The sequence below is a fragment of the Candoia aspera genome, chromosome 5 (assembly GCF_035149785.1).
Source record: "Candoia aspera isolate rCanAsp1 chromosome 5, rCanAsp1.hap2, whole genome shotgun sequence".
NCBI lineage: Eukaryota > Metazoa > Chordata > Lepidosauria > Squamata > Boidae > Candoia > Candoia aspera.
Genome location: NC_086157.1, coordinates 33,132,633 through 33,157,399, shown reverse-complemented (window position 1 = coordinate 33,157,399; position 24,767 = coordinate 33,132,633). Strand labels below are relative to the sequence as shown.

Genomic DNA, 24,767 nt, shown 5'->3' with positions numbered 1-24,767 from the left:
TTCATAAAAGGCTTGCAGTTCATAGAGATAATTTTTTTGCTTCCATTTTAAGGCTTTATAAAGTTGGATATTATCTGAATTTTAAAGGTACTCTAGTTTCCTGTCAGTATCAGTGATGCTTAGGAAATGGAGTGTTCTGGAGCTGTAAATGTGGAGGATTTTTAATAATGGATTTGGAAAGGAATTTCCTGGACATGCGAGCATTTCTTATTTTGTGAACAGAATGCTGCTACCTATGGTCAAAATAAAATATTTTATGGGCTTATGAACTTGCAGCATTTTTAAAAATAAATAATTATTTCTACAGAAAAATGTATGCATAATCATAGATTTACAGTGATTATTGAAGATGGAAAATTTACACTGAATCAGGAAAACAATGAATTCACTTCTATTTTTTTATGTTTATGATATTTGTGTTTTTTTTATCTTTTAGGTGGTTTGTTTTTTGCAAAGCCCATGCGTTCCAAAGGGTATGTGACAATGTTGGATCCATTTCAGCAAATTTATGGAAAACGGATGGGGGGGCTTATCTTCATACCCGCCCTGATGGGAGAAATGTTTTGGGCAGCAGCCATATTTTCTGCATTAGGTAAGGAATTCTGTAAACAAATCAATTGTATAAAATCACCCTGGATAAAGATGAAATATGCAAATTGAGAAATGAGATACATTTGCACAAATGTTCTTCTAAACAAATGCTTAAGAATCGAACAAGCTTTTTCCAATATACAAGATAACTACAGTGTGGTAGTACTAATCAGAACACCGGTAGTAAAATATTGTGTAGAAAAGCCAGGTGTTCTCTTATTTATAGTAATATTTGGAGAGAGTAATCATGAAAGGATTTAGCTGTACAATTGGATTTAAAGAGATTTTGAGTGGGGATGCCACAATTCAAAATGTATTTTTAAACACTTAAAACATTTGGCCTATGCAGTGAATACCTTAATATCTCAAAGTCGATATATTGTACTTGTGCATATATCATCCATTTATATGCTGTTTAGTTGCAACATACAGGATTGTGTAGATCTGTACGTGCTGAGCTTATATCACTGCAAACTTGTATATCCATTTAAATGTGTACCCAATGAAAGACCATTGTTAACTTCACCACCACAGAATGTGCCTTGGAACTCCAGCCTGAGCCCCACTAAAGACATAAAATTGGATAATTTTATTTATTTATTTATCTATTTAGACTGTATAAGACCATGTCACTCACAATCTATGACTCTGGGTAGACTACACCAGTAAAAATAAAACACAGTAAAGGTCAAAAAATAAATCCAGCACAAAACCAAACCAATATGACAAAACATGATCACTACATAGACAAGGCTGGGTGTAACAAAACACTCACTTTCATAGCGGAATGGGTTCATCTACCCCCTTGGTATAATAACAGTGATAATATTGTCTTACCTTTGCACTTAGGGTGGCATCCCATAACAATAAACATTCAAAGGCATATATTAAAATCAATTCAAATGTTAATTAATGCCTAAAGCCTGGCAAGACAGATGTCATGTCTATAGACTGCTCTTCCAAAACCAAAGGGAGCTGGAATGAAGAAACTTCTGAGGGATGACATTCCACCACCCAAAAGCCATACATAGAAGGTCCTGTTTCACATGGCAGATAAATAAGCTCCTGACTACGGGATCATTTTCAGAAGAGCTTGTCTAAAGATCTTAATGCCCGCCAATTAAGTCCCTCAGATAGCTATTTATGGCTTTAAAGGCAAACAACAACATGAAGCTCTAAGGAAAGTCAGTTCCTACCAAGAGTGAGCAACTTGAAATCCCCAGATGATGGATTTTTTTTTCTGTTATTTACGAAACCGCGCAGCGGGGTGAGCTCCCGTTGCTAGTCCCAGCTCCCGCTCACCTAGCAGTTCGAAAACATGCAAATGTGAGTAGATCAATAGGTACCGCTTCGGCGGGAAGGTAACGGCATTCCATGGCGTCATGCTGGCCACATGACCCGGAAGTGTCTACGGACAACGCCGGCTCTAAGGCTTAGAAACGGAGATGAGCACCACCCCCTAGAGTCGGACACGACTGGACTTTACATCAAGGGAAACCTTTACCTTTACCTTTTAGTGCTGACTACCAATGCCAATTTTACCATTAAAAATAAATTTAAAATTGAGATACTAAAAATGGTTAAAATGCCATTTCAATAAGCAAGTGAAATGAATAATTCGTATTACTGAGTATTTATATCATTAAAGCCTACAGAAAAAAATGTGTTTTAAGGGATTTTTTAAAAAAGCTAATAAAGATGACAGGCCCCTCCACTCTGCAGGAAATGTGTTCCAAATAGCCTGCACCATGTAGGGCTTTAAAGGTAATTAACACGTATGTATGTATGTATGTAGTGGTGCCAAGTGACAGCAATATCAGGAAGGAGTATGAGAAGCTGGAGAAGTACCAGGGCCTGAAGGAGGAACTAGAGAGGATGTGGAAAGTGAAGGCCAAAGTAGTCCCAATGGTGGTAGGGACACTTGGGGCTGTGACCCCCAAGCTGGGAGAGTGGCTCCAACAGATCCCAGGAACAGCATCAGAGCATTCTGTCCAGAAGAGTGCAGTGCTAGGAACAGCTAAGATACTGCGCAGAACCCTCAAACTCCCAGGCCTCTGGTTGAGGACCCGAGGTTGAGGAAAACACATACCACCCATAGGGGTGAGAAGGGAATTTTATTTTATTTTATTTTATTTTATTTTATTTTATTTTATTTTATTTTATTTTATTTTATATATATATATATATATATATATATATATATATATACATACACACATACACACACACGCATACACACTTTAAGCACAAGGGTAATATGGTCTTGTCAAATTCTCTAGAGACCAGCCTGGATGCTGTAATTTATACCAGCTGAAGTTTCTGGGCCAGACGAAAGGCAGCCCCATGTAGAACACATTTCTATAGTCAAGGTTACCAGCACACACACCACATTTTAAGGCCATTATCTTTCAGAAATGGACTCAGCAGGCATATTAACAAAAGCTGATAAAAGGCATTCCAGGCCATTTCCTCAATCTGTGAAGAGAGGTTTGCTCCAGAAGCTTGCCTCTACATTGTGATGTGCTCCTTCCAGGAGAGGATAATCCCATTCTGAACATGCACATTTACCATGACTTTGGGAGTCTGGCCACTCACAATGAGCAGCTCCATCTTGTCTGGATTTTAGGTCAATGTATTATCCCTCTTCCAGTTCATTATTGACTTCAGGCAGACACTGAGGAAAGTATACCATTTCCTAAAAAAGTCACAGAGAAATACTTTGGGTATTCAATACATCAGCATGCTGATAGTGCCCAGCAAAAAAATCAGATAATTTTCCCCAGCATTTTCATGTAGGTATTGAAAAACACAGGAGACAGACCGAGTGGAGTCCTAAGGAACCCTGTATAATAGTTCGTGTTTCAAGGACCAACTGTCTGCAAATGATATCATCTGAAATCTACCCGAGAGATAGGAATGGAAACTCTGAACAACTCTGACTTCTATACTCAAATCTCTCTAGTGATCTAGAAGGATTCCTTCAGATACCTCTCCTTAGAGGTAGACTGCAAACAGTTAACCCATGGCACAAGAATCTAAGAACTCTGATTAATTGTATTTATTAAGAGGTAGGTTAAGGTCACAACACAAGAATTCTAGTGAGTACTTTCAAACAAGACAGTATATTTCAACAACCTATGGCAGTGAAACTCTTGCCCATTTCTTCAAGCTTTTTTATACAAAAGGGAGGAGACTTGCCTCTTCTGTGAACTTTCTACAAGCCTTAAAAACTGACATGGCCACCAGAAGGCAAAATAGCCCTTAAAGCTCTAATCTCTCTTTCCTAATAATGACTTGACAGCCTTCCAGTACCAACTGCTATTCCCCACCACTACTGATTGCTGCCATCGGTCCCTGTGCCCCCCCCCCCCAACACACTTTAGCAAGTCACTTAAAAGTCATAATTGGTCTTTATTTTCCTTGTTGTGCAGGGTCTTGCAGTTGGGGCAATATGCAGAATATTGAAATAAATCATGCATGGGTGTGTGAGTGGAAAGGAATCCTTCAGATAAATCCCTGACTTGTACTTTGCAACTTTTGCTACCTTATAACCAATAACTATGTACAGTATATAGAGCTGGTTGACAATGACATGTTTAAAAATAAATAAAATAATCAGCCTTACTTCCAGCTGTGTTCTGATTATCTGGAAAGCAACGGGGGTGGGGGGTTTAACTATAATTTTGTTGCAAGTGCTTCAGAAACCAAGAATAAACTGCATGCTGAGGTGATGGAAACTGAGTGGCTTAAACAATTTTCAGGGAATTTAAAATGCAAGTTCTCTTTTAATGGAGCTTACGGTACATGAAAGCTTTCTGTCATGTTTCACAATGTGGAAGCAAATATTGTAAAAGCTGTTATGCTCACAAAAAGACAACTTGCAATTAGGAACTAAGATTTTACTGTTTTAAATGCTAAGGTATGGCTGTGAGTGGCTTATATGCATATTGAGTCAGGACCAGGGACAGCAACATGTTCAAACATAAGCACTATGTTTTGTCCATGAAACTTCCAATATTAACAGGATCAGTTGGTTAAGTGATTTTATGTTTCCTACCTATGACAGGAGAAAAGGGTGCATCCTAGATAACATACATTCACTTCAAAATGTGCTGAGCAAACCCTGTGATTCTCATGATTTAACCTTTCGGCTTAGAAACAATGGCTAGAGTGATATATTACTGTGTAAACGGAACATATCAGCATCACAATTATATTCTTCCAGTTTTGTTGCTACAGAATTTCACCCAGGACTTCCTAGATTTTTTTTCCCCTATTTCTTTTCTCTAGAGTCACTCCATATGTTGCCTTTCCTATGGTGATATCACTTCACATAGCTTAATATGCTGACCACTGCATGCTCTCATGATGCTTTGGGTGATGATGCAAAATGGTTCTTCTGCCTGGCAGACACAGTTCTCACACCACCATTCCATGTCTCAGGTACTGGCTGGTTCTGAGCCTGAGCCATTCTCTGTGATGTGCAAAATAGCACGGCTTCTTATACTTCTTGTCTACGGTGGCTTAGATTCCATTTGGAGAGCTTTTCACTGACATCTAATTTTAGAAAGTGATGGGACAGAGTAGGTCCTTGAAAAGATACTCTATAGATCAGACTAAATGAGTCTTCTGAAAATACTGTCAACCCTTCTATTTTTTCCTCATGAAAATATAACCTTGTTTTAGAAACAGACAAAAAGTTGCAAAATGAACTTTTCAGTCACATCGAAACACGTTGGAAAGAGCATAAATTGTTAGCAGATGTTTAACTTATTTCTCTACCCCAACCCTTGTTACAGGTGCCACCGTAAGTGTAATCATTGAGATCAACATGAATATTTCAATTATTGTTTCTGCTTCCATTGCAACTCTATACACATTAGTGGGAGGAGTTTATTCAGTTGCTTATACAGATGTGGTCCAGCTGTTCTGCATTTTCATAGGATTGGTGAGTTTTATATTTATTTTTCCATATTTAATACCAAGGCGAATGTATTCTGTCCAAACAGAGGAAGAAGGTGCTTCGTTTCAACACAGATTACAAGAATACGCTGACTAATGTGCAGGAGAAAGGGAATATTAAGAATTTTCTTTATATTCCCCTTGTCTTAACTGTTCTTATGGAATAATCCAGCACCAACTTGTTAGATATGAAAAACACGAGAACTGGACCAGAGATTTCTGAAAAGGAACTTACTTTATTTGAAGCGGTTTGCAAAGCGCGGTGGGCACCTTGACCAGGCTACGCAGAGTCCGATCAAAAGGAAAGATGCCACACCCAAAATTACAAATACACACTTTCTTATACCTTTCCCTGTCCAGCCTCCCCCTTCTCCTTTCTGGCCTGTTTACCCATTGGCTGGGCACTCAGACGCACAATCTTCCGACCGCCTCATTCCCTGGACCCCTCTATCTTATTTTGCTTATGCTTGTAAAAGCCTATTTTGAAGCATTTGAAACATTCCAAGGTTTTCACACAGTGAAATCCTCATAGGACAATATCTCATATGGTTACATTTACTCTATCTCCTTGCTTAGCACACCCTGGAGGAGCCTTTGTTCATATGTCTCCTCTGTTGGTCAGTGTTAGGCTAATTAGTTAGAGACCAATTGCTTCCCTTTGTTTCTTTTGAAAGAGTTCTTACTTGTAAGCCACCTCATTGGCCCAAGGCTTTTACACATTTAAACCTTTACCTGTGTTAACTGTCTCTTTCTGTCTTCATGTTAGTTTAATTATTTATCATTGTGTTACTCACTAGCTTAAACTTTGCTATTAACTAATATTAGTATTTATACCTTAAAATCTCCCCCAACCAAGATCTATATGATTTTGCCTTATAATATCAATAATAATTGGTATTATTATTTTTACAAATTGTATTATTCCATATACCACAATCCCCCCTTTTAATTTTTATCAGTTTGTTCAATTTGTAACTCGAATTGTTGTAAAACGTTTCTTGCCTCTAGATATCCTTGAGTATCGTGGCTCCCCAAGCTTTGGTACATTATTGATTTTGGAGGCATCATGCTTTTGATTGTACTTTGGACAATGCTTTTGATAAGGGGGATAGGATCCCCATCATTAGAGCTTGTTTCCAACTACTGAATAACACCCCCCCCCCAAATCCCTCTTGTCCTATATCTAGGGCCCCTTTCCATCCACCAAACCAAGAATCCAGCAACCCTGCAAGGGAGGTGTCTACCCCCGAACCCTCAGCCAACTCCCCAGACAGTGCAGCCAGACCCTGCAAGGCCCAAGCAACAGTTCCATCGGGGGCTGTGCTGCCCGGAATAAAGGCACAACAGCTCCCCCCCCAGCACCACACAGACTCCCCCTTTCTCTGCCAACAGCACATCCAATGCCATTCCACTCTCCCAGGCCACCCCACTAGTGGCATCCACCCATTCTGCAATACCCTTCACAACATCTCCGGTACAGTTCATGAACCCCTGTTGGCCACAATAGATGTAGTTGATCCAATCCACATCCCCGGTAGACCATCACCCACCAAAACAGAAAGGATTCAAATCCCGTCAAAGTTTGGCCTCTAGCCCTGAACTCATCCGGCACTCCCCTAGGCACTCCCACCCTGTCTACACACACTTCACTGTCAAATGATCCTCCCGGTGCATCCCTCTTATTCCTTCTGGGTTTTAAAATACCCCTTTTAAATGCAAGAGTAAATGGAATGGCCACTTAGCTGCTGCTCACAAGCAAGCTGGCCAGCCTTGTGCTTCAGCTGCTTAGAGAAGTTTGCCACAGGCCGTTTTCAATTTCCCAATTTCTGAGTTAGTACCCCATTTGCAACCCCTTTGTTTTCGGAAGCAAACAAAACAAAACAAAACAAAACAAAACAAAACAAAACAAAACAAAACAAAACAAAACAAAACAAAACAAAACAAAAGGCTTCTTGAGGTTGGCAAACCTAAAGCTGGAGCTTTCTCTTCCCCCGTAAGACTTTATATTATCTCAAAAGGGGAGAGCCCCAGTCTTTCGGATGTCTGAATACTTATTCTCAGGAGAGCAATTGGCAAGGCCTGGGGCCACCTCAATTTCGCCTCCTGAGCCAATTTTGCCACTGCCCTCTTTAAGAGCCCATCAGCCTTTTCTAAATGCATGTCCACCATGAAGAGTTGTCAACCCACACAACCAGCAATTAAGATATGTAGCCTGACAAGCTATTTTCTGAGTTAAAGCTATTAAGGTGTTAAATTTTTCACCCTCCTTCAATAGTTGTTCATCAGTCCACTTGTGACTCAGGCGCCAGCCTATAAGGCTAACAAATTCAAACCAGTGGATTAACCATAGTTCCTTACTACAGGTAGGCTGGATTTCAGAATTGTATCTTAATACCTTTTCATATGAAAATATAAATTCCCTATTGTTCTAAATTGAGTGCATCTTCAAAGCTTCCCTTGAACCCTGTGACTCTCTTTTCCAGGTTCAGGGACCCGTATGGTCATCAAAACTACAAGGTATTAGACAAAAAAGTTCAGGCGCATTTTTTCTTTTTCTGCACAGTTCAGTGTCCAGCAGTATTTGGCAACACCAGTGTCTTCTTTAGGGTTTCTCCCAACTCAGTTGCTGACTCCCCTCCGTCTGGTTTAACTCGATTTCCAGACTTAAAAGGATGCGTCTGCTGTTCCAACAGTTGGACTCTGTGTTCCTGTAGATAGGGAGACAAGGACAAGACTTGCGCAGATAACTGTTTCAAATGCTTGCAGACAAATTTCTTCCCCATGGCATGCATGTCTCCTACTTCTCCACTAAGAATTCCAAGATAGAGTCACCCATCTCAAATGGACTGACTCCTAGTCTTTTCTTAGGAGCAATCCAGAGACTTAGTATTGTCACTAAAAAGGCCTGTGTCCATGTTAATGCTGCCTTTGGTCCTAGCCCCTCCAAGTGTCTTTTCAGCCTATAAAGAAAGCCTTTCACCCATTCTAAGAAACAGTTCACCCCAGGGCCACCCCCCTTTGGAGGTTCCCCTGGAGTTGAACCTGGTTGGTCTTTGGGTTGTCCTTTTGGCATACCACATATTTCTCACACACACCTGTTTGGCTTTCAAAAAGATTCCAGGACAAATAAATATTCTAGACACACAATCCCCTAAAGCGTTTGTCCCATGTGACTAGATTGGTAAGTGTAGTTTTGGGATATATCTAAAAACTATTTTGGATAAAACTAATTTTTCTGCCCTAGCAAAACACCACCCTAAGTAGGTAGGCTAGCCATCTCTTCGCCACCTAACCCAATTGTTTAAATAACAAGTCTTTTCCAAAAGCCCCAGAATTGGGTCAAGACTTTCACAGCCAGACCACTAATTTTAACAACTTCATTTCTCTTTTTCAATCACAAAAAGAAAGCATTGACATAAGAGCTCATCTAATGTTTGGACTGTTTCCATAACCAAAATTGTCAAAACAAAAACAAAAACAAAAATTCAGATAGATCATACCAGTCCATGGAGGCTCTACTAAACCCATATATTGTCCAAATTTTTTTCTCCCTTTCCTGTTTTTATATCATCATGTGCTATGTTGAGGAGTGATTAAAATTTAATCCATATAAAATTTATAAAAACACACACTTTTCTAAAAACTAGAATGGCAGGGGCAGAGCAGAGTGGAGCTGTGAGAGCAAAGGGGTGCCCCCCCCTTCTCTGAGTCATTGCTTCTCTGAAACTGCCCACATTTCCCCCCCCTACAGCAGCAGCTGCAGAAAGAGAAATCTCTGAAACTTAAAAGATTGTCCCTGATGTGTGTAAAGGCACTGCAAAAGGAAGAATCCTAAAAAGATGGGGGAGTAAAGGATCTTCTGTAAAAGCATTGCCCCTCCCCTCTGTCACCCTTCTGTCCCCTCATCTGGATCCTCAAGCCTGTAACAAGCAGGCAAGAGGCAGACTGAAGGGGGAAGTTTGGGTGAGACTGGGCAAATAATGAAACACACATACACCTCAAACAATTAAAAAAGGTGGGAAAGGATTGACAAAAACCTTTCAACTTTCCCATCATATGCATTCAAATTACATAAATCACAACACACACACACAAAACCTAAGGAATAGACTCACACAATCTCTCAACTCTCTTTTCACAACTCAAAACAGTTTCTCAACCTTACATGTATGCGCACATTCAGACAAACATATGTTCTTAAAAAGAAAACCGCACACCAATGCCTCAACAGGCTGTTGCCACATGCAATCCATCACAGCCCTGCAAGAACACAGAAGCTCCTCCTCCCTGCCTCTCAGCCAGGAGAAAGGAATGCTTTATTAAAAGGGCGATAGCTCCCATCAAGATGAATCTAGCCGCTCCCATGCCTATTGGAGACAATCCACACTCAACTGCCCTATTGTGATTTAACTCCCTTTCCAGAGAGCTTGCGTCTCTCCAGGGCCTTTTCGTGCCTGTCTGTTTCCCGAGCCCTCCATTCCATGGGATACCTCCTCGACCCAATCTTCCGAGAATTCCCCTGCCTCCCCCTCTTTGGGGCCGCAAACCTTGAGTTAAAAACAAGGCATTTCATCTTTCTTTTTCTCTCTTCCTCCTGGGGTTGCCCTGCAAACACCCTGTTCATTTATGGGCTCTGCCAGAATATCCTCCCAACCTTTCCCTTTTCTGTCCTATTTCAATAACCATCCTCTGTTCCTCCAGTGTCGGGAAGACTGATAACAAAGTCTGAATATCTTGTCACCTTGGATTGTGGGTTTGCATCAATCCAATCCACAGACTCTCAACTAAATCACTGACACTTCATCCATCCAACCTTCCATCCACATACAGTTGCCAATCCTCAGCTCTCGTTTCCAAATTCGAATTAAGCAAACAACACAAAACACAAGGCTTGTGTTCCTCAGTGTGACCTTTGGTATACCCTTTGCATAATTGTTACTATTTCTATCCCTTCTGGCAACATTAGTTTATTGTTACTGCCCCATGGGTAATCCAGCTTGCTTCTTCCTCTGGGGTTAGGATAACTTTACTTAAGCTCCTGTAAGTGTGGTGTTATTACAGGGAAAAACTTCTTTCCCTTTAGTCCCCTCTCTAACCATATTTTTCCAAAATTGTGTACCACCCCATAGGCATTCTTTCTCTCAAGTCATCTCAACATCACAAGTTCATTCTTATTTCTCCTTCACTTTATTTAATTCACTTTTACTCAATTCCCTTCCACACAAATTAAAGTGGTCACCTACTCACAGCACTGAACACATGGCACAATCAAATCCCATGTCCCTCCATTCACAGCAAATAACAGACGGGATGGCATAGCCAAAAATTTGGAAGACCCGCAGCCTGGCCAGAGCTATGGATTTCCAAAAACTTGACGCATTCCCCTTTTACTGCGGAGGAATTCAGTTCTATAAAGGGACAGACTCACATTTAACTCCTTAAGGGACAAGCTCACATAGCTTTTCTCTCCTCAGCTCAGGACAGATGCCCATGCCACATACACATACATGAGCACACACACAGACTCTCTGCACCATTTCCCTCAACAAATATACATACCAATACACAGGCAACTACCTACAAACAGAAAACATTTTCCGCATACTCATACTACTCTCTGACAGTCCTGAAGGACTCCCAGGATTGATTTCTACCAGTTCTCTTCTTCCCCGCCATTTCCACACCTATCCTTTCCTCATCTCTGAGTGGCGGCGTCCTGCTGTGTTCCCTTTGTTCCATAACCTCCCTTATTGTTGCTACCCTGATCCTGCCCTTCTGCTTACGTTTTTCACTGTTTCTTTTTGTACATAGATTTTCTGCGTTTCCTTTAAGAAATCCTCTATATTCTCCTCAGCCCATCTTGGTTACTGCCTTCTCTCACCCTGATCCTTGATCAGCACTAGCCCCTCTCGAAGGCATTCCTCATCGCTGCTGTTCTCTTTACTTACAAAAATGCCTGTGGGCGGGTCTGGCCCTTCCCAAGACACATGATACTAGACTTCTACATAAGGCACCTGGTCCGTGAGACCATTCCCTCCCACATAGTCCTTTAACTGAGTGACTTCTTTACCTAATTGCCATTTCTTTACCATTTTTCTATAGGGTTTCTTTTCCCAATTCTCCAACAAGAGTCCGAGCGGACTCTTTAGGTATACTTTGAAGGGACCGTTCCTTTCCTCCGGAACTTTTAGTGTTGCCCATATTTGGTTATCGCCTTCCTTCACCCGGATTATGGGGCCCCTTCTCGATCATCTGGTTGTTTTACACCCAAAGTAGAGTACTCCAGCCCACGCTGGATGTGCTTTTCAGCAATTTTAAGCCTCTGACTGTCGGGGGTAAAACCGGGCTGGCCTCCCAGCAAGCGCTGGCTAGTTTTAAAGTCCAACCTCAACCTATGGCATCGAGAAGAGTTTCAAGAAGCGTTCCCAATCGTCCCAGAGCGGACACAACAACCTCGGGAGTTACCCAGAAGGGAATTTACCGCTGCCTTTATTGGTTCCTCAGCCTCTCCCTTCCCAGTTTTTCCTCGATCCAGTTATTCACTTCCGCTTCTCCCCTTCTCCGGCCAATCCCCTCTCGGGGGTATGGAACCGCGGCGTTTCGGGGATCCACTCTCGCTCCGCCTTGCCAGCCTCTGAGGCCCTCGGGGCGTCACACACACACACTTTCACTGGATCTCCGAACCTGGAGAGACCTACCCAATCCCCCAACCGCCCAGGTGTCTTAAAGTGGCGCTCTGTTTCCACCAAGTCTACTCACCTGGGTCCACGCGTGGAGTTTCCCGGCCTTTTACAGGGGCTGCAACATCACCCTTCTGACATCCCTCACCCTTCCTTTTTCCTTTTCAGAGTGCTCCGATGGTCCGTCCTTTTTGTTCGTTTGGCTCGAACACCTCTGCTCTCAGGCCGGAGTCTCCACGTTCCGCCCTCCTGGCTACCTAAAACCGGGTAGGACGCGTCTTCCAGGAGGTCAGGCCGTGGCTCCCATCCGGCCCCGAGGTGCTGTGCAGAGCCCCACGTTGGGCGCCAATTTGTTAGATATGAAAAACACGAGAACTGGACCAGAGATTTCTGAAAAGGAACTTACTTTATTTGAAGCGGTTTGCAAAGCGCGGTGGGCACCTTGACCAGGCTACGCAGAGTCCGATCAAAAGGAAAGATGCCACACCCAAAATTACAAATACACACTTTCTTATACCTTTCCCTGTCCAGCCTCCCCCTTCTCCTTTCTGGCCTGTTTACCCATTGGCTGGGCACTCAGACGCACAATCTTCCGACCGCCTCATTCCCTGGACCCCTCTATCTTATTTTGCTTATGCTTGTAAAAGCCTATTTTGAAGCATTTGAAACATTCCAAGGTTTTCACACAGTGAAATCCTCATAGGACAATATCTCATATGGTTACATTTACTCTATCTCCTTGCTTAGCACACCCTGGAGGAGCCTTTGTTCATATGTCTCCTCTGTTGGTCAGTGTTAGGCTAATTAGTTAGAGACCAATTGCTTCCCTTTGTTTCTTTTGAAAGAGTTCTTACTTGTAAGCCACCTCATTGGCCCAAGGCTTTTACACATTTAAACCTTTACCTGTGTTAACTGTCTCTTTCTGTCTTCATGTTAGTTTAATTATTTATCATTGTGTTACTCACTAGCTTAAACTTTGCTATTAACTAATATTAGTATTTATACCTTAAAATCTCCCCCAACCAAGATCTATATGATTTTGCCTTATAATATCAATAATAATTGGTATTATTATTTTTACAAATTGTATTATTCCATATACCACAAACTGTAATTGTGATTTATATTAACTATGGATCAAATTTAAACATGGCATGAAATCAACGTAAAATTATAACTTCAAAACCTGGCTACATAGGAACTCTGATCAGCACATTTGGCAATTGCTGAGGTATTGCAAAATTGCAGATAGCGAGAGAAGTTAACTTGCACCCAAGAGAAGAGGGGATGAGAAATGGCCAGGAAGGATGATGGGACCAGGTATCTGAGGAACTGCCTCTCCCCGATTACATCTGTCCACCCCATCAGGTCTGGCAGAGAAGGCATGCCGCTGGTCCCATCTGCCAGGGAATTACATTTGGCAGGTCCCAGGAGGCGGGACTTCTCTGCTGTGGCATCCGCCTTGTGGAATCTTCTCCCCCCAGAAGTGAGATTAGCTCCATCCCTCTCAGCGTTCCACAAGTCCCTCAAGACCTGGCCACATGATCGGGCCTGGGGGTCCCAGGGGGCCAGCGAGATTTTGTGATGGCTCCCTTACTGCGTTTGATTAAAAAAAAGTTTAATGTTAAAAAAAAGTTAAATAAAAAAGATCCCTGCCTGTTTTAGATGCCTTTTTATAGTCATTTTAATTGTGACTGTTTTTGTATATTTATTGTTTTTAATTAAGTGTTGTATGCCGCCCAGAGTCACTTTTACGTCAGGTGGGCAGCTATATAAATATGATAAATAAATAGTGGTTCTTGATTTACCAGTGCCTCTGAAGGACATAGTTTCAAGGACAGAATCTGACTGGACTGGCAGTTGAATTCGTCCGTTCTGGCCACAGAATGTTTCCTGAGGGCGCCATCTTTAGACAGCGGGTGCAGAGCAGGCCACGTGATATCTGCAGCTCTGTTCTCCAGGCCTTGCGCCTGCTGCTCGCTCCCTCCTTCCCTCCATTGTGCACACATTTTAACATAGGGAGGGAATGCTTTCATGTAGCTCAAGGGCAGAGTCCCCTCCCTTCTCCTCCACTGTATCCAGATTGTGTCAGTAGGAAAGACTGAAGAGAAAAGCCCAAGCCCTCAGTCGAAGTCTACTCGCTCCAGCTGAACTCGCCCTCTTTGTAGTACTGACTCTCTTTGTGCACACAGAAGTAAACAGGTGTTTTCTTTCCGAAGAGAAAAGCTGTCCTCCTTCGATGCAGAAGAAGGCGTCACGGTCAGTCTTTGCCTTCTGGAGGGAGAACACATTACCTTTGTCTGTGAAAATATACACAAAAAAATATTGTTCTCTACCTTTTTTTTTTTAATCCATTCAATCGTGTCTGATTCTCAGAGACAGCCTGGACAGGTCCCTGCAGTTTTCTTGGCACGGTTTTTCAGAAGTGGTTTGCCATTGCCTCCTTCCTAGGGCTAAGAGAAAGGGACTGGCCCAAGGTCACCCACTGGCTTTGTGCCTAAGGTGGGATTAGAACTCACGGCCTTCCAGTTTCTAGCCTGGTGCCTTAACCATTAAACCAAACTGGCTCTCTCGTTCTCTACCTACTTTTGCACAAAAAAAATGGCAAAGATCCCTATCAAAGAATGTACCCCCCATAGAAAATAAACTTTTATGGTGTATGTTGCAGAAACCAACACATTTTATTTCTTTATATTTCCCATTTTCTCTTGTTAATCTCTTCGTCCCTCAGTTTCCCTTCCCTATGCTCGAAAAGGCCTGCCTTCGTCTCTACACTATCTTAAGCTTGTGGTTATCTGTTGCCTTGTGGATCAGATTTAAAGCAAGGTTGATCACAAGTTTAAGAAGGCCTTGCAATAATAATCTCAGATATGTCAACATCCACATAGTGTCCATGCGCAGCAACACTAATGCTGCATGCTGCCATTATATCCTGACAAGGATACTTAGTTGCAAACTTTTACTATTTTATTTTATATTTCATACTATTTTATCTACAATTTTACTATTATAAAACTGGAGTCTAATCCTCTGCATAAATAGGTAGACCTGGGCTCACTGGTACTTATTACCAAATAGACACAGCTGGGAGCTCCCAGTCCCAAGAACCAGGATTGGTCTGCTGAATTTGTTCAGTGCTTCCTAGCATTGTATATTTCCTTTCAAGTAGGAGAATATGGTTTCAAACATTTTATTCCTAAAACAGCATTTTCCTTTCTCTGATCCAATTCATTTCACCTGGTAGAAGTAAATTCAAAATGGAATTCTGCTTTCCTCCAGAAGAAGATAATGTTAGCAATATGTTTTCATGTAAATAATTTCACTTGCCTACAATTTGTGCCAAATGATTAAAGGAAACCCAATTAAATAGAAAAGGCTTGTTTAGGTTTTAGGGTCCCTAACAATTTTCTCCCACCATCAGAGACACACATGATAGTATCAGAGAGAGGAACTTCTGCTCCCAATTCTGCAACTTCCTGCCAAGGAAGATCACTTTACTTCCATGCCTGTTGTCTTTCAAATCCAAAGACTTTTTTTTTAATTAGGATATGTTTCTGGTATGTAATCTCACCTGTGTGAAGGAGAAGGTTGCAGCTAGTGTGTACAAGGTGTTTATTTTCTCTGGATGTGTTTCATTTCATGCATTTCTAATTGGTACATTTTAATCTTTGAATGATCACATTTGCATTTTATTATTAGCAACTGTGACTGATAAGTTTGGAAGAAAGATGAGAAGAAAGGTAAATAAAACAATTTCTGTATTTTCTTGCCTGCAAAAGTGTTTTCCAACTGAAAAATGGCAAAATAAAAAGATAACAGCAAGAAATATTTATGCCATTCTTTTATTATCTGCTTCATTTTTTTATAGTGGATCAGCGTCCCATTTGCCTTGTCCCATCCTGCAGTAACAGACATTGGATACACAGCTGTGCGTGAAGTATACCAAAAACCCTGGCTTGGGACCATTAAATTACCTGACATATACACATGGATTGACAATTTCCTTTTACTGGTGAGCATTTTTGTGAAAGGCTACAAACCACTCAAGTTTTATTTTCCAAACTATTAAACTGCAAATTGTCTAAGCCAGGGAGAACTGACCTGGATCCCTCCAGAAGTTTGGACATCAGCTCCTGTCAGCTCCAACCAGCAAGGAATTGTGGTGGTTGTAATCCAAACTGACTGAACTGTACAGGTTTCCTGCCGTAGGCTAAGCAAAATCAATTTAAACAACTGCACAAATAACCTTTTAAATCTAACTGTATGCTGAAGATATGCAATTACAGTTATATGACATTGTGAAAAAGCAGAAGACCTCTCTGCTGCAAGTGACTTAGGAACTCTTCCTAGTAATTGAGAGTGATAGGATTCAGTGGATCTGCAAGAGGAGGGTCATTGGATGGATACATAATTATTGGGTGAATGTCCTTAGAAAAGAATACTTGCAGTAGGCAGATACATTAATCTCTGGGTTCCAGAGCAGGACAGAAATGTGTGAGGGAGTATTGTGAGACTGGCTTAATATATAGAATTCCCAGTATAATTTCTGTGACATCATGTCTGAAGTCCTTGTGCAAAATTAAACAGAAAGGTGATGTGTGAGCAATTGGTCTAGACAGTTAATGCCAGAGAATATCTAAAACCAAACCAGCTTCTCTGTGGATAAACAGCTTAACACAACAGCTTCTACACAGTTATTTCTTGAAACTTGTCACTGGTGATCCATCTCTGGACCTATTTTCTGCCTTGAAGGAAAGGAACTAGACCAGGGTTTCCCAACCTTGACAACTTTAAGATGTGTCAAATTCAACCCCCAGAATTCTGGGAGTAGAAGTCCACACATCTTGCTGAAGTTTAGAAACACTGAACTAGAGGCAAGCCAAGGGTTAATGGATCATGACAAAAATGTGCAGCAATGTTATTCTCTCCTGCTGCTCTCTAGAAATATAACCCAAAAAATAATGGGGTTTGGGGAAAAATCTAGCTTAAGAATCCAACCTTCTTTCTGCTCATCTTAAATGTCATGTCCCATACTTTGGTTAGGGAGAAAATGCTTGAAGGTTTAAAGCACTGTTTCCCTGCTGAAGGTGGAGTCCCTAAGGTTGTTGCTAGGCAAATAGGTTTGACAAAGAAGCATGTTGGCCAATTGTGTTTTTGCTTGGACTCAAGTGAGCCTCTATTTGCCACGAATGAGTGATTGCTGTGTTGTTTATGGTTATTTGCAGATGTTAGGAGGAATCCCATGGCAAGCCTATTTCCAGCGAGTCCTTTCTTCTTCATCAGCTGTGTATGCACAACTGCTCTCTTTTCTAGCAGCTTTCGGGTGTCTTGTGATGGCAGTACCTTCGGTACTCATTGGTGCCATCGGTGCATCAACAGGTACATTGACCAAGCTTCCAGTGTGCTGTTATTTGAAAAAGCAGCAACCATAGAGCAAGAGACAGCAATGGCCATCCTTGGATACCCCTATTTTTTGTCTTCAATCTGTTTCTTAATCTGGGGTTTTATCTTTGCTCTGAATCACATGCGAAATTAAAACTAAGAGATGAAAAATAAAAACAGAAGGAGAAAGAAATATTATTTAATTTATATACAGCCGCATGTACTGTCTTCACTCAAAGTGGGAGATGAAGTTTTTTCCTCTAAATCAGTGCTTCTCAACCTTGGCAACTTTAAGAGGTGTGGACTTCAACTCCCAGAATTCCCCAGCCAGCAAATTTATCTTTATTTTGTACTAATGTACTGTAGGGTCAGATTAAAAGCCTTTTAAGGGATTGGTGGCCCTGCTACTGCATGTTTTCTTTGTGTAAATGATTAAACTTTTTTCTGACCTTATTGCCTAGTAACAAATCAATGGTTCTGAAGACTCAAGAAACGGACCTCTACATATTTTGGAAGCTAATATCCAACTATAGATGAATGGCCAGAATAGAGGTCTGTTTACCTCAAAATTGTAGCAACCATACAATGTCTATAATACATGAATACTATTTTTCCATTATGGTGTAGTTCCCAATAGTATTAAAACAATCATGCTATCCAAAACAGTTTCACAGAAGCATAGAATCCAGTTTGGAAGGGCCATTTAGGCAACTGATTTCAACCACAGAGTCAGTGTGAGAATCCAAATTAAAGTGTTCTTGACAGATAGCTTGTAGCTCTGCTGAGGCAGGTGCAGGAAAAGGGAAGTTATCATTGCACTTGGTTCAACCATTGAACTGCTCTTACTGTTACTCCTATCCTTTAACCGAAATCTGGCTGGAGAATTCTAGGAGTTGAAGTCCACAGTTAAAGTTGCTAAGGATGAGACACGCTGCTCTAAATAATTACGTGTGAAAGGGGTGGGGCAGGTTCTGAGCAAGTGAGTGGATGGAGCTGCAGATGGTAGCAGACATGGTGCTGTAAAGATGCTTTGATTAGCTTGTAAATTAGCTCTTTCTCGGGGGGAGCTAAACGCCTGGTTAATTTAACCTCTCTTCCTATACAATTAGCTGTTTTCCTGTCCTCTCAGTATCCAATTGTTTCCTCTTACTCTTTCCATCTCTTCCATTTTGATATACTATCTCCCCTCGCCTTATCTCCATCCTTTTCCCCCCTTTGTTGCTATTTCTGGTGGAAGTAGGGAAGGGAATATATCTCCTTGTGTGTTTATATCTCCTTGTGTGTTTCTGTGAGTGTGTGTTTTCTTGCATGAGAAGGGAATACTGGATGTGTGCAGATGAGGAACAATTAATTTTATGATTAATATAATTGGGGTACCTTGTTTTATGAGCCTCGTGTGGCAGAGTGGTAGGCAGCAGTATTGCAACCGAAACTCTCCCCACGACCTGAGTTCCATCCCAGTGGAAGCTGGATTCTCGGGTAGCCGGCTCAGGTCGACTCAGCCTTCCATTCTTCCAAGGTCGGTAAAAGGAGCACCCAGCTTGCTGGGGAAGGGGATGACTGGGGAAGGCAATGGCAAACCACCCCGCTCTATAGTCTGCCAAGGAAACGTCGCGAAAGTGGCATCCCTCCAATGGGTCAGACACAGGGGACCTTCACCACACCTTGTTTTATAAGCAATTCTAATTGAGTTGTTGCATTTTATACATCTTTGAATAGACGTACACAGGAACCATAGGAGAATTTCTGCAGACGCTGAAGGGAATTACACAATACCACCCTTCCTTCATTCCAATCTCAAGGAATCCCTGTTTAAAACTGCCTTTTGCCTGTGAGGGAAGCTATGTTAGAATCTAATGAATGGCTTTTATTGGGAGCATGATGCACACCAAGAGGGTGACCTCCCTCCTTGCACAATGCAGTCTGAATCCTAATTCCTCTTGAGTTCTGCTGTTTAAATTTTAATTGTACACTTAATGTATAATTTGACACTTACGAAACCTGAATTAAACCTAACTCAACCTGAAGCCTTTTAAAGTCTACTAGATTTCACATCTGTACATTTGGCATGATACTAGGATGCAGCCAAGATTAGCATGTAAGCCATAAATAAAAAGCTGGTGTAGACATATTTTGTAACTCGTTATGTAACTGTGAATGTTGGGGTAGACCACAGAATCCAGCTTTTGCGGGGTGGGGTTTAAAGCACGTTTTTAGCTCTTAAAGCTTGATCTTTTTTTCAGGTACAGATCTACCTACAGTACTAGTAATTAGTGTGTGTTTATATTACAGATTGGAATAAGACAGATTATGCTGGCCAAGACCCCAAGTCTGAAAATGAAGCTGACATGATATTACCAATTGTCCTTCAATATCTTTGTCCAGTGTACATTTCGTTCTTTGGCCTTGGGGCAGTGTCTGCCGCTGTAATGTCCTCTGCTGATTCCTCCATTTTATCAGCAAGTTCTATGTTCGTACGGAATATATACCAGCTTTCATTTCGACAAAGTGTAAGACTATATTATAAACACAGTATCCTTGTGTAATATTGCAGGAGCTGCAGTTGGCAGATGACAATATTTTACTATATATAGGAATGAAAGAGTCCTTTGAACCTTTATGTGTTCAATCTATGACAATGATTGAGAAATGGGGTAACGATGTTCACTCACTTCTAATGTTCTCAAACCTTTGGATGTTCTAGAGGCAAAAGTCTTCCACAGTTTTTATCTGCAAGACTTAAAGGGAAAAAGTAGTCATGTACCTTGTATTATATGCACGTGCTTGAATATTGGGAGTGAAAATATTCCGGATCATATTAAGTTAGCTACTGAAGATGAACTGCAATCCTGTCTATTAAAACCGAGTTAGGGATTCATAGTCAGATCACTTCAGTGAACTCTCAGTGTAAATTTTCCACATTGAAAATTGTGAGATAAACAAATATGCTGTAAAGAAGTAGTCTTCTCCTAGTAACCTACTTTATTCAGTTATGAGTAACTGAGTAGACAACAGTTAGGAGTGAAGTGCAACATACCCAGGTGTTTAAGGAGAAGGAATAATAGAGGAAATTTATTTTGGCTTTATAACCAAGGAAAAATTGCAGAGTAGAAACTTTTCCATAACTGGATAACTTGCACTAAATGCAGTGTTTGTTTGTTTGTTTATTTGTTTATTATTCAGATTTCTATCACTGCCCATCTCTGGGTGGCTTATAATAAAATTATCCTTTTAAAAACATCCACATATAAAATTACAAAGTGAACAACCAGAATACTAAAACAATAAATATAAATATAAAATCCAAGTGGGAGAGAATTACATTCGGTAGGGAGGACCTTACACCACCAGCCACCCCCAGGAACAGCTATTGCCCTTCCCACCCCAGACAAGGCAGCAGAACCAGGTCTTCAAAACCTTCCGGAAGGTCAGGAGCAAAGGGGCCTAGCTCACCTCCGGGGGCAGAATGTTCCAGAGGGCAGGTGCCACTGCAGAGAAGGCTCGCCTCCTGGACCCTGTCAAGTGGAACTCCCATGCCAATGGGATCTGTAGCATGCCCTCTTTGCATGACCGGATGGGACAGGCCGATGTTATGGGGATGAGACGGTCCCTCAGGTAACCTGGCCCCATGCCATGTAGGGCTTTAAAGGTCATAACCAACACCTTGAATTGGACCCGGAAGCAAACTGGCACCCAGTGCAGCTCACGCAGCAGTGGTGTCACATCTGCTGATCTTGGGGCACTCATAACTGCCCACACGGCTGCATTCTGGACCAGCTGAAGCTTCCAGATACTCTTCAAGGGTAGCCCCATGTAGAGCACATTGCAATAGTCTATGTGGGAGAAGACCAGGGTATGAGTGATTGTCCAGAGGGCATCTCGATCCAGGAAAGGGCGTAACTGGTGCACAACACAAAGTTGCGCAAAGAGCCAATGCAGTGTTGACTATTTATGAAAATACAACATGCTACAGAATTTTAAAAGTGCCTTTCTGGCCTGAATATAGATGAAAATTATTCTTCTGCATGTGTTCAAAGGCATTTCCAGTGATCTGGATTTTCTTCTGCTGACCACACTCACAATCAGAAGTAGCATAGAGATAATCTTTCCAACAGCTGACATGCCAAAACAGTTATATATAACATTCTCCTTCCAAGTTGTACAAACAGAGAATATTTTAGGCAGGGTATAATTGTTGTTGTTGTTGTTGTTGTTATTATTATTATTATTATTATTATTTCCTATCTTTCAGGGAAAATTCCCTTTATGCAAATATGCCAGAATTGTGAGGAGAAGGGCATTAGCATGATCCAGTACATTAAATAATTGTCCCTGTTAGCAGAGGCATCTTATATGTCTAAGATTCTCTAGTTGCTGGTCATGTACAGATGTCAGTTTGTTTACGAGCCATAAACACTCTAATTAACAAGATTCTTTTTATCATCTTGAATCCATATAATTCTGTTTGATAACTATATAGTATACAAATGTCTCTGGTAGAAAGCAAAATCAAAATGTTCCTATATTTTACAGGCTTCAGACAATGAAATAGTTTGGATCATGCGAATTACCATTTTTGTGTTTGGAGCTTCAGCAACAGTGATGGCTCTGCTAGCTCAATCCATTTATGGTCTCTGGTTCCTCAGCTCTGACCTGGTTTACATCATCATCTTTCCCCAACTTTTATGTGTTCTTTTTATCAAGGGAACAAATACCTATGGTGCCATTGCAGGATATTTATTTGGGCTCGTATTTCGAATTACTGGAGGAGAACCTTATCTGTCCTTAAAGCCTTTGATTTTCTACCCCGGTTGGTATCAAGAAGATGGCACGTATTTTCAGAGATTTCCTTTTAAGACATTAGCTATGCTTACCTCCTTCTTTACAAACATTGCAGTGTCCTATCTAGCAAAATATTTATTTGAAAGTGGCACTTTACCACCCAAACTAGACTTCCTTGATGCTGTTGTTGCGAAGTACAGTAAGGAGAACATGGACAAGGCTACTCTTGTGAAAAGTGACAATATTGTTCTAAATGAACTGGCACCAGTGAATCCTCGACACACTTTGACTCTGAGCTCTACTTTCACAAATAAAGAGGCGTTCAGTGATATGGATTCAAGTCCAGAGGTATCCACTGCAGAGGAGAATTGACAACAACCCAGATGAAGAGAAATGCTGCTTTTGCCTCACCCGTAGTGCAACAGGGTACGCTGCCATGGAAAATTAAAGGTAGCTTGGGAAGAAATGGAGACAAAAAAAACACCACCACCACCACCACCATCACCACCACCACCACCACCATGCAGTTCTTTTAGTTTGTTTCAGGAAACAGGAACAGTCTGGAGTAAACTCTTATATAGTATTATCAAAACAAGTTGGGTAGAATTATAGAATATCTCACTCCACCGGTATTTGAATGAAGGCTGTGGTGGAGATACGGTTATTGCAACAACAACGAAAAAAGGAAATGCAACATCCAGAAAAGAGACATTGGTCTCTTTAAAACTTATAGCACTAATTTGCACAGGTAGAAGTAATCTGCAAATTCAGAATCCCTGTTCTCCTAGCTCCCCTCCATCTTCTAACTGCATTGGGTCCCCAGCTTTTATTTACACATCCTGGAGCAAGATTGTGCCACTGAATGTTAGCAGTACCCCCAAGACTGTGCCACTAAATGTTAACTTCAAATCATAAACATTTAGTAGTACAGTTTTCTTGGGTTTTTTAGAAATAACAAACCAACTGATTGTGTTAAGCTTCTAGTATTTTAACATGCATATTTTAAACAAAATCTAATAAAACAAAGGCCTATCATTCAGCACTGCTATTGTAGTGATGTCATTGAAAAAGTGAGACCACCATCTGCTGTCCTAGTTTATGATTTAGATGGAATCTCTTCAGATAGAGGAACCCTTGAAATATATAATTTATCTGTATAATATGTGGCAAGTTTAAGTGAGAAAAATGCTTATCAACATAATAAATTGTCAAGATTGGAAGGACAAGGAGGACAGGAAAAACAGCAGGTTGCTCCTTGCCTCCAGAATTAAGAGAGTGAAAACAATAAGTGTGACATAGCTAGTGTGTCCTTCTGGGAGCAAGGGGTTCAGGAAGGAAGCAGAGGAATGTGCAGATTCCATGATCTCCAGCAATAAATGGTGCTCCTGAAATTGACAGATTTAACAAACATGTATACAATATATCACTTAAATGTATACAAATATGTCACTTAAATCATAGATTCAGCACCTTGCAACCAGTAATAGAGATGATACTCTACTAAGAACAGGGTTTTCCTTTGTGAAAAGTAAGCCTTTTCTCTCATCAGTTACCCCTTTATAAAGCCAAGGGGTTTCACTTGGAGAAAATAACAGCCAAGATGCAACCACCCAGGTTTTCAAGTGGTTATATCAAAAGCACCCTTGAGGATCTTTTTTTAAACATTCAGAATATCCAAATGGTGCTCAAAGTGACCTGGGAAGGGGGTAAAAGGGCGTTTTAGCATATCTTCAGCATTTTCTATCATTACAACACTGTCAGGTCAAGAGAAAGCTAGCTGGTTAATTCTTTCCGAGCATGCTAGTTTTAAATGTGCAGTGAGTCTATTTTATGTACAACCCCATTCAGACTTCTGGTATCCCTTTGTCATCTGAAATGATATACCTTGGCAGCAGTTTAATCATCTAGATTTTCTGCTTCTCTTTCATTGTGGAACATTGCTAACTAGCTAACTGCCTGATTAGAGTACAGTATTGACCTTTTATCCAAATCATAGCTTTGTATAAACATCTAACGGTATGGATTCAGAGTGTGTGTGTGCCTCTCATGTAACCTTATGTAATCAGTGCCAATATAAGCCTTGATAAATTGCTATCATGTATGCATTCACCCAACTATACCCACATTTTATGTATTATCTCCAAAGCAGTTTCAATTTGGATAAATGTGGTTTACTGTCCTCAGAGCTGGGCCAGTATTAAGCTATTGTATGTATACAAGAGGGTTTATGCACCCTTTTGAAGCTAATCACAGGAAAATAGCAAGAAAATATGTCTCAGCATTTGATGCATTCCCTTAAATATCTGATAGAACTATTAATCTTTTGGGAAGCAATATCACATCCATCCACCAGTATCCAGAATGATCAGT

At 41.0% G+C, this 24,767-nt stretch overlaps 1 protein-coding gene across 1 annotated transcript in view; it reads left to right on the top strand.

The window, feature by feature from the left end:
* The window catches only part of SLC5A7 (solute carrier family 5 member 7), a 30,577-nt gene extending 7,699 nt beyond the window's left edge, over positions 1–22,878 (top strand). Inside the window, exons 3-8 of the mRNA XM_063304353.1 lie at positions 437–592; positions 5,391–5,539; positions 16,102–16,245; positions 17,459–17,612; positions 19,908–20,125; positions 22,149–22,878. Coding sequence (XP_063160423.1) covers positions 437–592; positions 5,391–5,539; positions 16,102–16,245; positions 17,459–17,612; positions 19,908–20,125; positions 22,149–22,769 — 1,442 coding nt within the window. The 3' untranslated portion in view covers positions 22,770–22,878. The remainder of the gene's footprint in view (positions 1–436; positions 593–5,390; positions 5,540–16,101; positions 16,246–17,458; positions 17,613–19,907; positions 20,126–22,148) is intronic.
* The last annotated feature ends 1,889 nt before the right edge of the window (positions 22,879–24,767 follow it).